The sequence below is a fragment of the Marmota monax genome, unplaced genomic scaffold (assembly GCF_021218885.2).
Source record: "Marmota monax isolate L192 unplaced genomic scaffold, Marmota_monax_Labrador192_F-V1.1 WCK01_AAM20220418_F8-fsc00014, whole genome shotgun sequence".
Classification (NCBI taxonomy): domain Eukaryota; kingdom Metazoa; phylum Chordata; class Mammalia; order Rodentia; family Sciuridae; genus Marmota; species Marmota monax.
The window spans coordinates 11,627,881-11,642,029 of NW_026695222.1; the positions used below are offsets into that span (position 1 = coordinate 11,627,881).

The 14,149-nt window shown below is 44.3% G+C and overlaps 1 protein-coding gene across 1 annotated transcript in view; it reads left to right on the forward strand.

Moving 5' to 3' along the window:
* The window catches only part of Nsfl1c (NSFL1 cofactor), a 21,599-nt gene continuing 7,450 nt past the window's right edge, over positions 1-14,149 (forward strand). The window contains exons 1-7 of the mRNA XM_046433198.2: positions 1-160; positions 2,543-2,640; positions 8,431-8,505; positions 11,133-11,298; positions 11,933-12,025; positions 13,389-13,498; positions 13,847-13,984. Of these exons, the coding sequence (XP_046289154.1) occupies positions 56-160; positions 2,543-2,640; positions 8,431-8,505; positions 11,133-11,298; positions 11,933-12,025; positions 13,389-13,498; positions 13,847-13,984 (785 nt within the window). The 5' untranslated portion in view covers positions 1-55. The remainder of the gene's footprint in view (positions 161-2,542; positions 2,641-8,430; positions 8,506-11,132; positions 11,299-11,932; positions 12,026-13,388; positions 13,499-13,846; positions 13,985-14,149) is intronic.

Sequence of the window (14,149 nt, forward strand, 5' to 3'; positions counted from 1 at the left end):
GGTTTGGGGCTGTGCGGCGGCAGCCGGAGCGGTTTGAGACGCGCACGGGGCGAAGATGGCGGCGGAGCGACAGGACGCGCTGAGGGAGTTCGTGGCGGTGACGGGCACCGAAGAGGACCGGGCCCGCTTCTTCCTCGAGTCCGCCGGCTGGGACCTGCAGGTAGCGCAGCGAGGCGGGCCGCATCGGGTGGGCCGGGGACTGCCGGGCGCGGGCGCTTGGCGCTTTAAGCCCGAGGCGGCCGAAGCGCATAGTCATCCCTGCCCGGTCGGGGCCCGACCCAGGCCTCAGGGTGCTAGGGCCGCTGGCCACGCGTCACCGGCCCAGCTTGGGAGTCGGGGAACGCGGGCCAGCCCTGGCCTGCCCTGCCGGATCTGTTTCCCCCCTGCCTCTCCCGCTCGCGGCGTTGGCTAGACTTCGCGCACTGCAGCAGCCGCCGCGGTGGAGAGGGGTCGCCTGGGGGCGTGGCTGCCGCGCTGGGCGCTAGTTGCAGGCCAGGAGGGTCGGAGCCGCTGGCTCCTGGGTGGAACCACGCTCCCGACGACGCGATCCTTCAATTCCGTAGCCGCAACGTGGCGGCGGCGGAGGGAAGAACCTGGCCATGGAGTTGGCCCACGCCCCCTCTTACCTAATGCTGGGAGAAACTACCCCTGGGGAGGTGGCGCAGGGTTAGAGCCTCTTCCCCATAGTTAACTCAACTGTAAAATGGGAGTTTCTTGGAATTTACTATTTAATTCACTGGCACGTATTAAGTGTTCACTAAATACTTGTTGAATAAGAAGACAAGCTTCATGAGACAGGGATTTTTGCACACTGATGAGCCCCCACTGCCTAGAACAATGCCTGGCATGTAAGAAGCCCTCAATAATTAATTATAGAAGGAGTTGCATAAATGTTCTAGGCCAGCCTACGTCTTAGGTAGATGATGATGAATGACTAATATTTATTAAGTACTTACCACAAGCCAGGCACTGTACTAACTGCTTTACATGTTTTATGTCATTTAACCTTCACGTTTTACAGCTGAGGTTTGAGATTAAGTGGCTTTGCTCAAGGAAGGCCTTATTGGCTTCCAAGTGGGAGAGATAGGATCGGATCTCAGTTCTATCTGATTCTAACCAAACAAGTAAAGACTCGCCCGGTTTTATGGATGAGGAATTAACATCCCAAAGGACAAGGAATGTGCCCAAGGTCACACAGCCAGTAAGTAGTGGAGTTGGGATTTGAACTGGATCTGCTGACCGCACCACTTAAATTGCTTCCCAAATGTAAGAGTTAAAGCATCACATACCTGTACAGGCAAAGCCCAAAGGCCCTGTGCTGGGCAGAAGTGCGAAATAGAAAATCTTCTTCCTGAAAGCACATAGTGTAATGGTCAACAGGTCATCTATCTCATTGTGTCGCTCTAGGTGGAGAAAGTGGCTCATGTATGTGCTGTGACTTACCCAGCAGGGCCAGGACTTGAATGCAGGCTCTCTGAATGTCAGTTCATTTCAAGTTCCAAGATAATGCACTGCCTCCCAACAGGCTGATATGTCCCATGTTGGCTCGGTGCCTCCTGTACACTGACTATACATTCAGTGTCTCCTTGAGATTAGGAGTGGTGTCTTCATCATCTCTGTAGACCTCAGTGCTCTTTCTTATTTCTTTGTGCAGAGTGATTAGTAAATACGTGTAATTGAGCTGGTGAGAGACATATAATCACAAATGGCCAAAGGACTCTTATATAGTCCTTCTGTATGCATAGAGCAAAGAAATGATTGTGCTTAAATATTAATCATCTCATCCAGTGTGCAGGGTTGATGGGACAGGTGTCCCCATTTCCCAGAGTAAGACACTAGGAGTCAGGCACAGTGTCAACACCTGTAATCTCAGCAATTTAGGATGCTGAGGCAAGAGAATCGCAACTTGGGGAGGCATGTCTCGAAATTAAAAACAAAAAGGACTGGAGATGTGACTTAGTGGTAAAGCCCTTAGGTTCAATCCGCAGTACCAAAGGCGGGGGGGGGGGGATAGAAATTGGGCTTCAGAAAGAAAGGAAAAGTGGCAATTTGGAGGGACTCCACTTAAAGAATGAGGATCTGAGCATATTGCCTGGGATCAAACCTGGCTCTTCTCCTTAGTAACCTTAACCTTGGGCAATTTTCTTAACTTCAGAGTGCTTCTGTATCAATATAAAATGAAACAGTAATAGTACTAATCGCATGAGTTTCTGTGAGGAATAAATGAATTGACACATGTCAAGTGCTCAAAACAATTTGGCACATAAATGTTCAATAAATACATGCTGCTTTTACTTTGTAAAATATGAATGAAGAGTATCTTTTTTCTTGCCTTTTTTACCCCTTAGTGGGTGGAATTTCAGGTGACATGAAGTCTAACAGTTCATCCACTACCTTTTGGTCTAATTTTCTATGGCCCCAGACACAAGCCATTTTGTAAGTGTAGGCTGTGTCTATATTTTTGTTCCTTTGTGCTCAGATGAGATATGTATTAGGTGAAGGACTGTTTTAAGGGTCCCAAGGTACTACCTCTCTGTTTCAGATCGCGCTAGCGAGCTTTTACGAGGACGGAGGGGATGAAGACATTGTGACCATTTCGCAGGCAACCCCCAGTTCAGTGTCCAGAGGCACAGCCCCCAGGTAAGGGCCAACTTCACTTCCTGCTACATGAGCGTTTCCAGCAGTGATGAGGAGCTAGTTTCTGACTTAACAGAGGATTCAGACCTGGATTTGTGGGCCACTGGGTTCCAGTGAGAAAATTAGACCAAGTGTTGACTAGTAACTCCCTGAAAGCCTCATCATTTCCTGTGCAGAAGCATGTGTAACTCTTACCCAAGTGTTGTTATAATCTAAGTCTGGGAAAAACTACAAAATCTATTTTTTAAGATTTTTGAGGGCCTTTTATTTATGAAACACAGGGAGTGACTACTCCATCTCTTGACATTGTTAAGCAGTGTCACTGTAGATGTAAAGAGATTAGGTCAGATGCCTTTTGGGATGCTGCTTTGATATTTTGGGATGGCCGTTAATGCTATTAACTAGTATAGTGGCACATACCTGTAATTCCAGCTACTCCAGAGGCTAAGGCAGGAGAATGACAAATTCAAGGCCAAGCTAGGCAGCTTAGCAAGATCCTTGCTCAAAATGAAAAGAGGAGCTGGGATACAGTGGATAGGTGCTGGCATAGCATGCACAAGTCCCTGGACAGCCACAAAAAGAAAGATAAAAACAGGTCTTGTAGAAAATTAACCTGTGTAACCTACCCCTTCCAAAGTTGATTTAGGGAGGTGACACAGTGTTAACCTCTGGGATCCCATTTGCATCACTTTTTTGGCCCCTTGCCTCCCATGGCAGATCACTCTTGTGATCTACAGAGTGGGACAGTGCTGGTTATTTGAATTTGAATTCAACCCCAAATGCAAAAAGGATATTTCTTTGCCATGATGTGGTAAATTGTCTGTCTTCTGAGTGCATCTGAAGTTTAAGGCCATGTCCTCCCTTTGAATAAGGAACACAAAGTCCAAATCTCATTGCTCCCTTCACATCTTTCTCAGCCTCTTATCTCCAGAGAAAAGAGCTAATAGGAAAGTGATCTTTGAGTTATTTGCAGGTGTTAAGCTGTGAGGTGTTAGTAATGGCATATTGGGATTTTACTGCCTGAGATTGGTTGTTAGGATAAGGGTCATTCTTGCAGCTGCTGGTAGAGGTGGCTTATTTCCTGGAACATAAACCTTTGATATCTATCGTGGATCACTGTTGGGATGTTGACATGTCAGAAATTCCAAGGTAGAGGATTAGAAACTTAGTTTCTAATGCCAGTCACAAGTACACTCCTCTCCTCTGTATTAGTCCTAAAGTCCCCCAAGACAGTGTTCATTAAAGTAGGGGCTCAGGAACCTAACTGCCAAGTTTAAATTCCAGCTCTGCTACTTCAGAGCTTTGTGACCTTGGACAGATTACTTATCTCAACCCCTCAGTTTTCCCCACCTGTTAAATGGAAATGATATTAGTGCCTGCCGCACAATTAAATGAATCAGTACTTACATAGCACTTAGAGCACAGTATATGTTATCTCTGTTCTCATTTTATTTTTATCATTTTGGGTGTCCGTTCTCAACTTCTTGGTTCTTTGTACCCTGTCCCATTCCACAGCAAATACATATGTGTAAAAATAAACATTAAAGTAAAATAATCAAGGAAATAGAGTTTAACAGTAAGCCTGAAAGGAATGAAAGACTAGACACACATTTAGGCCTAAGAGGCCTTGTCCCGTTGTCTTGATTAAGCCTTGGTTTTGGTAATGGACTTTGGTGAAGCCTAGGAAGAGGAAGAAGGAAGGCACTGTTTGTTCTGTCATTGTCCTTGTCTAGTAGGAAAATGTCAACTGTATGCTCACCATAAGCCATACTTGTGCTAGCACCCGAAGGGATCTGAGGAGTGCCTGCTTCCCGCTGACCTGGCTGTTGCAGAGTACTTAACCTGCTGCTGTCATCTTCTCACCTTCCATTCATGGTGCCACAACTGCCCTGTAACCACAATCAGTGAGCTCCTCCGTCACTCTAGGACAGGGATGTTTGATGTGGAGCCTGTGAACTCCTAAGAGGAGTCTGTGGAATGGATATGAGTTGCTCTACAAATTAACTGGAATTATAGGCACAAGTTTGTATGTATTTCGGCAGATACCTTTTTTGGTAAAAGCGTCCATAGCTTTTATTACATTCTTAAAGGAGTAGACCTAAAAAGATTAGCACTTGCTATGGAAGGAGGTGTAAAATCCTCAGTGATAACAGCTGACGTTTATTGAGCACTTAGTAGGTGCCAGGCTCTGAGGTAAGCCTTCCCATACACACCTTTTTAGTCTTTACAACAACCCTGAGTTGAGTACTGTTATAGTTCCCATCTTACAGATGAGGACACTAGAGCTAGGCTTCTTCCAAGATCGCACAGTCAGTAAAACAAGGGTTTCAGGTCAGGGCTGTTCTGCCTCCAGCATCTCGGCTCTCATCCCCAGCAGCATACTGCTTCTCCTGTGGGCACTCAACACCTTTCTGAACTACCTTCCTAGGCTTTCCCCTTTCCTCATTTCTCACCTTTGTTCCAGCCAAACCAAGTTCTTTGGTGTCCCGGTACTGCCTTATTTTTGGTTTTGCCCTTGCTCAAGCCTCTCATCTGAGTGAGTGCCCACACTCTTGCCCTCTGCCTCCTCCAAGTTCATCTCCACCCCCACCTCTCTATTGAGCAGTACTCCACAGTCCTGTTCTTCAGAACTCCAGTTGCAACTCTAATTCATTCACTTTGACCATACCCACTTATTACTGGGTGACATCTCCTGTGTTGTCTTGAATTCTTCCTGGTATTTAACTTAATTTTTTCTCCCTAAGCAAATTGGAAGCAGGAGGGCTGGCACTTCAGGAACATTTACCATCTGTCTAGCTTGTCCAGGTATTCCCATCTGTATTCTTATATCTGTCATCAGCGTTGGGAATAGACAGTGCGCTCTCCTTTCATGTGTCATGGTGCTCAGTCTTAGGTTGAGTAACTCACAGATTCAAACGAAGTCTGTCTAAAACCACAGTTGCTTACACTGCCATAGGCTGTCTCACTGCCCAGCACCTCCCACCCCTGTCCCCTATATGCTGATCAGGCAAGAGGTAACGGTTTCTTCCAGTATTTTTCCTCTCTTATCTAACAAGATGTATAATTTGTTAGGATTTCAGGGACTGCCATTGTCAGATTCTCCAGAACTAAATTGTCCGTTAAGTTAGCTACTAGCCTAATGTGGTTATTTAAGTTTAAAATACTGAATAAAGCATTCAGTTATTTCTTTGCACTTTCCACATTTCAGATGTTCAATAGCCACACAGATACATTTCCATCTTCACAGGAAGATGCTGCCACACAGAACCAAGATGACCAGATTAAAAACTGAAAATATGATCTAATAAAGGATTTTGTGCTTCTTTGGGATTCCAAGTAGTCTGAGGAATAGAATTTTGTTTTTCAGTGTTCTGGGGAATATAGTTTTGATGGTCAGAAAAAAAAAAAAATGGAAATTTCTGAGACATTTTGTGAAGATCATAGGATAGAGGAATCTAACGTTGGTAATATGCCCGGGATGTTCATGCCATAAGGTGACTCTCAGAGCATTACTCCAAAACAGTGGTCTCAGACTTGAGGGTGCATCAAAATTGTCTGCAGGGTTTCTTAAAACTGGATTGCCAGGTACCCTTCCCAGAGTTTTTTATTCAGGAGGTTTGCATTGCATAGGTTTACGGGTGATGCTGATGTTCCTGATCAAGGACCATGCTTTCAGAATTGCTGTTCAAGAGAAGTACTTAAATGTGCCACAGTATGCAAAGGACTCTTTCTCCATCAGTACCTCAACCATACACAGAAAACCCAGGAAGCTAATGCTGGGGTTATTACTGTTTACACGTGAGAAAATGAAGACTTAAGAGAATTTAAATAGCATGCCCAAGATCCTACAGTAGGAGGCAGAATTGGGATTGGATTCACATACGTTGACACCAGAATCTGTCAGATACCTTCAAAATCTAGATGTGTGGATTTGGGTGGGGGAGGAGAAAACCTCCAACCAAAACCAGAGCAAGTGACTTGCTCAAGCAGACATACGTGTGTCTGTATGAAAGAGTTTAGCAACAGGGGGAGGGGTTTTCCCATGGATACTTATCCTAACCATATCACTGGAGGAGACTTTGGGCTGATCCTCTCTGAACTCCCCCCAGGGCAGGTGAGCAAGTAGAAGTAGCCTGTCTGGGCACCATAGAGATGTCAGCACTCAGATCCTTGTGAACTGTAGTGTATTTAGCTAAAGGAATGTCCAGTAGGCTGTTCAGCTAGCTCAAGCAGGGATTCTCTCACTTCTTGTTGAGGGAAGCTCGGAGCCTCTCTTATTCTCATTATCTACTTAAAAATCTTCAAGATGAAGCTGAAACTTTAATCTTTGTAAACAACTCCTCCTGTCTGGCCTCATGAAACCTCTGTTAGCCTCTACTCTACTCCCCATATTCTAGGAACGCTATTTTTTCCTGGGAGAAATACAGAAATATTTCATCTATAAAATTTGTGTCTTATTGTCCTTGAAAAACTAAGCCTGCTCTTGAGAACAGGTCTAAACTAGGAAGAAAGTAGTAGTGTAAGACAGCGTTGGAGGAGAGAGTTCACCCTCCTCAGGCCTCTGTTAGTGTGCTCTCCTCACCTGCACAACACTGCTTGTTTCCTAAGTATTAATAAACACCTTTTCTTAACTGACCTGCAGCAGAAGCAAGCAGGACCTCTCCCCGAGGCTGCCCACCCTCATGTTCATTTCATTTCTACTTCCTGACTCCTCATCCTTCCTGCAGTGTGTGACTGTACATTTACATATGCAGCTTCCCTGTAATGCTGTACTGTCCCCTTGCCCACCAGCCTAACCACCATTCATGCACCTGGTTGCCTGCCTACCCGTTCTTTGGCACTAGTCCACATGTGGTGTTTTAGCTGGGTGTGGTATCACATGCCTGTAATTCTAGCAACTTGGGAGGAGGATTACAAGTTTGAGGCCAACAAGACCCTGTCTCAAAATAAAAAAGTAAAGTTGACTGGAGGGGCTGGGGTTGGAGCTCAGTGTAGAGCGCTTGCCTAGCATGTGTGAGGCACTGGGTTCGATTCTCAGCACCGCATATAAATAAATAAAATAAATGCCCATTGACAACTAAAACAATATTTTTTTTTCTTTTTTTTAATTGGCTAGGGATATAGCTCAGTAGTAGAATGTCCCTAGATTTGGAGGGGGTGGGCTGGAATGGTATTTTTTAATGTTCTTCCCATTCCCTCTTAAGAGGCTCCATATTTGTGAGGCCTTATGAGCTGTCTCTGGGCCCCTCTGGCACAAAATTTAATGGATGGTTGCCTGGCCCGTCTCTTCTATTATGGGATGAACTGTACAGACCCAGCATCTATTCAGTGCCTGACATGCAGACAATCCCTCAGTATTTAAAATTTAAATTATGAAAACAGTTATCCAGTAGTATGCTTTTAAAGAAGTAAAGACCTCATTGCCCCCCTCCCAGGATAACTTATGTTAGATTCCCCATAATATCATAATATTATGATATTATCTCATAGTATCACTTTTTAATTTATTCTCAGTCCTGTGTGGCTTTGAAGAAATAAATGCCACATTATTTTACAAATAAGCTTAGGGGAGGTTAACCCTCATCTACATGCAGCTTCTCATCCCACAAAAAAAAAAATATATATATATATATATATATATATATATATATATATATATACACACACATACACACACATATACACATACACACACACACATCTCTAATTCCATTGTTCTCAACTCCGAAGCTGGTGATGGGGTTACCTTCTTTAAACTCCCCAAAATCATTTTGCTCCTTTCTGTGTCTCCAGTGATAATAGGGTGACATCTTTCAGAGACCTCATTCATGACCAAGATGAGGAGGAGGAGGAGGAGGAAGGACAGAGGTAAGTTTTTGATGGGGCACATCCCGCAGTGGTGCTTAGATCACCTAGAGCATGACATGGAACACATGTGGGTCACTGTTAGTCTTACTGCTGGAGATAGGGGTACATTCTAACCATACTCCCTGTAGCTTAGAAGTGATCCCTGTCCCCTGTTACTTTTCTCTCACCCTTTTGTGGTTGTATGGGTTTGTCTTGTTAAATTGTTTTTAAAACTGTGTATTTATTGATGAATATTATGGGACAGGAACAAATCAAAAGGAAAAAGTCATTCACATCAACACAGACATAACCGGGTGTCAGTACTTCTGAGGTATTTCTTTCCAGCTTTTTTCTTTTTACAGATAAAGCAGTACATCACATAATAAATAGAGTAATAGGCTTCTAAATGTGTGCTCCTCCAATACACACACACAGATTGATTTTATTAGAACATTCCTAAAAGTTAAAATCAATGTCCATTGTGGAAAATATGAACTAATATAAAATATAATGTTCACTTACCCTTTGATAACTACAGTTAATATTTTGGTGTATTCCCAATGGGTCTTTGTTCTGTGTTGTATTTTGCAAGGTGAAGATCAGATTTTGGTTTCTTTTGTTGGATTAATGCTAGGTCTTAAGCCCTTCATGTCATTAAAATTCTTCATGAGCGTGTTCTTTCTCTTTTTTGCCACTGACCTACATCCCAAGTCCTTTTAATTTTTTGAGACGGGTCTTATTAATTTGTGTAGGGTGACCTTGAACATGATGACCTCCTGCCTCAGCAGCCGCCCTGGTCTCTGGGATTACAGGCATGTGCCATCGCACATGGCAACTTCAGTGGCTAAATAATAATCTGTCATGTGGACTAACCAACATTTAGGTTGTTTCTAGTTTTTGTTTGTTTGTTATTCGGGGGTATTTTGGATTTTGTTTGTTTGTTTTTGTCAGTACTGGAGATTGAATTCAGGGCCTTGAGCATATTAGGCAAGTACTCTATCACTGAGATACATCCTCAGCTGTTTCCAGTTTCTTTACTACTATATATCAGTGCAGTGAGCATCTTTGTGTATTATTCTTTGACCCAATTTCAGGTTATTTTCTTACAATAATTCCTGGTGTGGAAATACCAGGTCAAGGGCATGCATATTCCTAAGGCTCTTGATCCTAGACTCCCAGTTCTTAAGCCAAGGCTTGGAGATCCTTTAGTTAAAAACCTTACAGTCTGTTGAGCAGAACTTTAGCTGGACTGAATGGGAATAAACTGGCTTCAGCCTCATTTTATGGGTTTTGGTTCTCCATGGGTCTGCCTCGGTCCACCAAATATTCCTGAGAAACATTGTATGTAATCATGGAAATGCAGCTTCCTCGCATTGGTTAGTCTTTGGCAAGAGGGCTGAGAAATTATATGTGTTCTCCTATTTCACCTATATTATGTTCCCCAGAACCTTCATTTAAATACAAAGTTCAGTAATATATGTTAATTTTAGGGTTTTATATTCCTTGAGTGAAATGTGTTGTCATTAAGTATGTGAATGCTAGGCTCCTAAATGGCCTCTACCGTTTCCTCTCCAGCCCTCCATTATTTCACATCCATAGCTCCCTTGGCCCCTCAGCATTTCAGACCTGAAATGACACTGCCCTGTCAGGACCTAAATTTTGCTTCACATTCCCAGGTGACTTCTAGAATTAGAGGATTGGAACTAATTTTCCTAGGTTTTGTGACTTGGCTGTGACTAAGAGTGATAAGAAGGCAGCTACATGACAACTGGTTTTCAGGCTCAAGTTAAAAAAAAAAAACTACTAATTTAATCTCAAGCCACCCTTAACCCATTACCAAGCCCCATGTGGTTGTGTGGGGGCTTGTATTTGAGATCTGGGCTTCCCTGGCCTTCTCAAGTACTATCTCCTCTGGTTCTCCAGTGTGTGTCACCACAATGGTGAGGTGAGTCTTGGGGGAGCTCTTGGTGCTGTCACACCACCTCACGTGTGTGCATTACTCTGCTTGTTCTTTTGCATACATCTGCTGATTTGAACCTCACCGCCCTGACTTAAGGAGCAGGTAGGTAGGGCATGCGGTTCCTCCCTCCCATTTCAAAGACAAGGAAAGTGTCCAGAATAGAGCACTGGCTTACCCAGGTCACAGTGGCAGAGCCAGTGCTGGAGCCTAGCTGCTGTACTAACCCTGCCACTGCCACCATTAACCCAGAGCTACTAGAGATAGCCTCACCTGGCTAGGACTGTAGTTGCTGTCTATTGAAGAGGCGCAGGGGACGGACGGTTCCTGGCTGGCATGCTCCTGTGCTGGCATGGTGCTGTGCATGCCTGAAATGCCCTTCCCTGACCCCTTCACCTGATAACTCATCCTCAAGACTCAGCCTGGAAGATGCCTTTGTAGGAAGCCGTGGCTGTCCTCCCCTCTCATTGTGCCTGAGTCCCCTTACTGACGTCATGGCTGCTCACATTGCATTGTGCCTGCCTGCCTCTGTTGTATGTGTCCCCAACTAGCCAGTAAGTTCCTTTAAGACGGGCATTGTGCCCTTTGATCCAGTGGGCCCAGCACTGGGCCCAGAACCTGGCGCATGCTGTGTTTGTTTTCTTTTTGTTTTCTATGTGCATTTAGTGTTAGAAGCTTATTTTCTACACAGGTTTTATGCTGGGGGCTCAGAGAGAAGTGGACAGCAGATTGTTGGCCCTCCCCGGAAGAGAAGTCCCAACGAGCTGGTGGATGATCTCTTTAAAGGTGCCAAGGAGCATGGAGCTGTAGCTGTGGAACGAGTGACCAAGAGCCCGGGAGAGACCAGTAAACCTAGAGTGAGCATGAGGGTCCCTGTCTGTGCCCATAAGACCCAGGGTTCCCCTGGAAAAGGAGACTTTGTTCATTCAGTCAGTCTTGACTGGTTTGTTTTCTCTCCCTGTTTGCTTACTTGGTCTCCTATGCAGAAAACTAATATAGTTTCTCCCATCCTTTAACATGCAACCACAATTGGGGGCAAAATTTTCAAACCTTTGGCCTGCAATCTAGATTCGGTCCTGCAGGCGTGTTGTCTTGGCCTATCCAATTTGACCAACTCAGGGGTTTTTTTTGTTCTAATTGACTTTAATTGCCACCAACTTGATATAAAATCTGAATTTCTGCCTTTGGGAAAATGAAAAAGACTTTGGAATTATCTGCTCCTGGATTCCTACATGGCTGTAATTAACTAGAGTTTAATATCTATTTCATCTAACTGTGCTCCCCCTCCCCTTTCCTGTTTTTACCCTAATCCTGGTTACTTAATTCATCTGCCATAGTGCCTGGCCCTGTGGGCACTGAGTTACTCAGAGAAAGCACATCTAGTGGTGAATAAGCGTGATCAGAATCCCTGCCTCTTTTCTTTCACTCACCTAAGATGCATCATTGAATCTAAGCCCTATCACCAGGTGTTTATGAACTTGTCCTTTATAGCCATTTGCAGGTGGTGGCTACCGCCTTGGGGCAGCACCGGAAGAAGAGTCTGCCTATGTGGCAGGGGAAAGGAGGCGGCACTCCAGCCAAGACGTGAGTGTGCCCGCCTTCCTCGGGGAAGTTTGGGGGCTATTTTGCCCTTTTTTCTGAAAGGGATCAGTTGTGTGTAGTATGTGAACCAGCAGCCTCCTTAAAGAGGGGGGGTCTGTAGAAATGGTGTCCTTGTGTGGTCTAAATAGAGGGGCTTGCTGGGGCGGCTCTCATCTGGCTGATCAGGGGGCTGGTGAGAAAGGATGGGGGGAGGGGATGGCCAAATGAAGTTTTCTGGGCATTCCATGGATCTCAGGCATATGGACATTGTATCTGGGATTCTCTATTTTGCCTTCTTACTTGTCCAGTACTTTTTTCCATATGCATAGGGACCTTCTCCCTATAATTTGCAATCATACCATATGAATAAATTTTAATCTTTTTAAAACATTAATATTATGCCACAAACACTTTCATGTAGCCTTGTGAATAGTTCCTTTTTTAAAATATATTTTTAGTTGTAGATAGACATCATACCTTTCTTTATTTTTATGCTGAGAATTGAATCCAGTGCCTCTCATACACTAGGCAAGTGCTCTACCACTGAGCCACAACTCCAGCCTGAATATAACTTTGTATAATATATGTTTAAATCATTTTGGGTTTTGTTCCAAAATAAAAAAAGTCAGTCAGAATTGAAAGTTAAAATCCTGTCTTCTTGTGGCAGCAGTTACTAAGGCATTTGTTTTTAGCCTTCTAAACTCTTCTGAGAATGCATATAGGGAGTTGTTGTTGACAGAAATTGTAGATGTCATTTTTTTAATGATTGCAAAATAGTCCAGGAGTAGATTTGCCAGGGTATTTTATTAAAACACTAGCTACATACCAACCACACTGGCAGTCCTACAGAGGAGCAGGCCACAGCTTCAATCGAGTCATCTGTCATCTGCTCAGAGCCAACTCACCAGTGAGTGGCAAAGTCAGGACACAACCCCAGGCTTCCTTAATACAATGCCTATGCTCCCAGCCTGTTCCGGGTCACCTTCTTACTTTAGGTTAATGCTTATTTGCTTGGTTGTTGATTGGTTTCCCTTTACACACATGTCTATATGTATGTTTGCTTGTCTGTTTAATAATGTGGTGAAATAGTAAAAGCTTACTGATTTGCAGGTTCAAATCAGTGTGCTTTCCAGGTTCCTGTCAATGTTTTAATTGCCTACCACCTGCTGGACTGGTAGCACATGTCTGAAATCCCAGCAACTCAGGAGACCGAGGCAGAAGGATCAAGGATAGTTTCAACAACTTAGCAAAACCCGTCTCAAAATAAAAAATTACAGAGGTTGGGGATGTAGCTCAGTGTAAAGTACCGCGGGTTCAGTTACCAGTACCAAAAATAATAACAACTGCTTACCTCCTGTCATCCCAGGTTCATGTAGTGCTGAAGCTCTGGAAAAGTGGATTCAGCCTGGACAATGGTGAACTCAGAAGCTACCAAGACCCAGCCAATGCCCAGTTTCTGGAGTCTATCCGCAGAGGGTAAGAGAAAAGCCCTCCTTTGAGTTCCAAATAAGTGAATGAGATGGCAATAGGAAAGGACGAGGCAAAACATTTATGATTTGAGAAATAAATTTTTTGAAGCAGGTTTAGCACAGTTGAAATACAGATGAACAGATCTGCTCCAAAAACATTGTGTCCATTTTTCACCTTTGGGTCTGGAGCAAAGCCAAATGGCAAAATAAGAAATAGTTGTCCACTGTGACCAAGGAGACAAGAGAAGATAGAGGTAGATAGGAAGCCACTGGAGCAGCAGGTCTCTACCAGTGGCACTCTCCTTACCCTCCATCCTGCCCTCTGCAAGCCCCAGCATTGCCTTTTCCTTCTCAGGGAGGTGCCAGCTGAGCTGCGGAGGTTAGCGCATGGTGGGCAGGTGAACTTGGATATGGAGGACCATCGGGACGAGGACTTCGTGAAGCCCAAGGGAGCCTTCAAAGCCTTCACTGGTGAGGGCCAGAAACTAGGCAGGTAAGGAAGAACACTGGCCAGGCCCAGCAGACCTTGTGTCCTCACTGTGGATAGCTTTTTACCATTTTCAGAGGCATTCAGATTTTATTTTTATGGGAGGAAGAATATGGAGAGTGTGGGCTTTGGGATTAACAACCCTTATAGGCAGGCTGCCTTCTCTCAGGG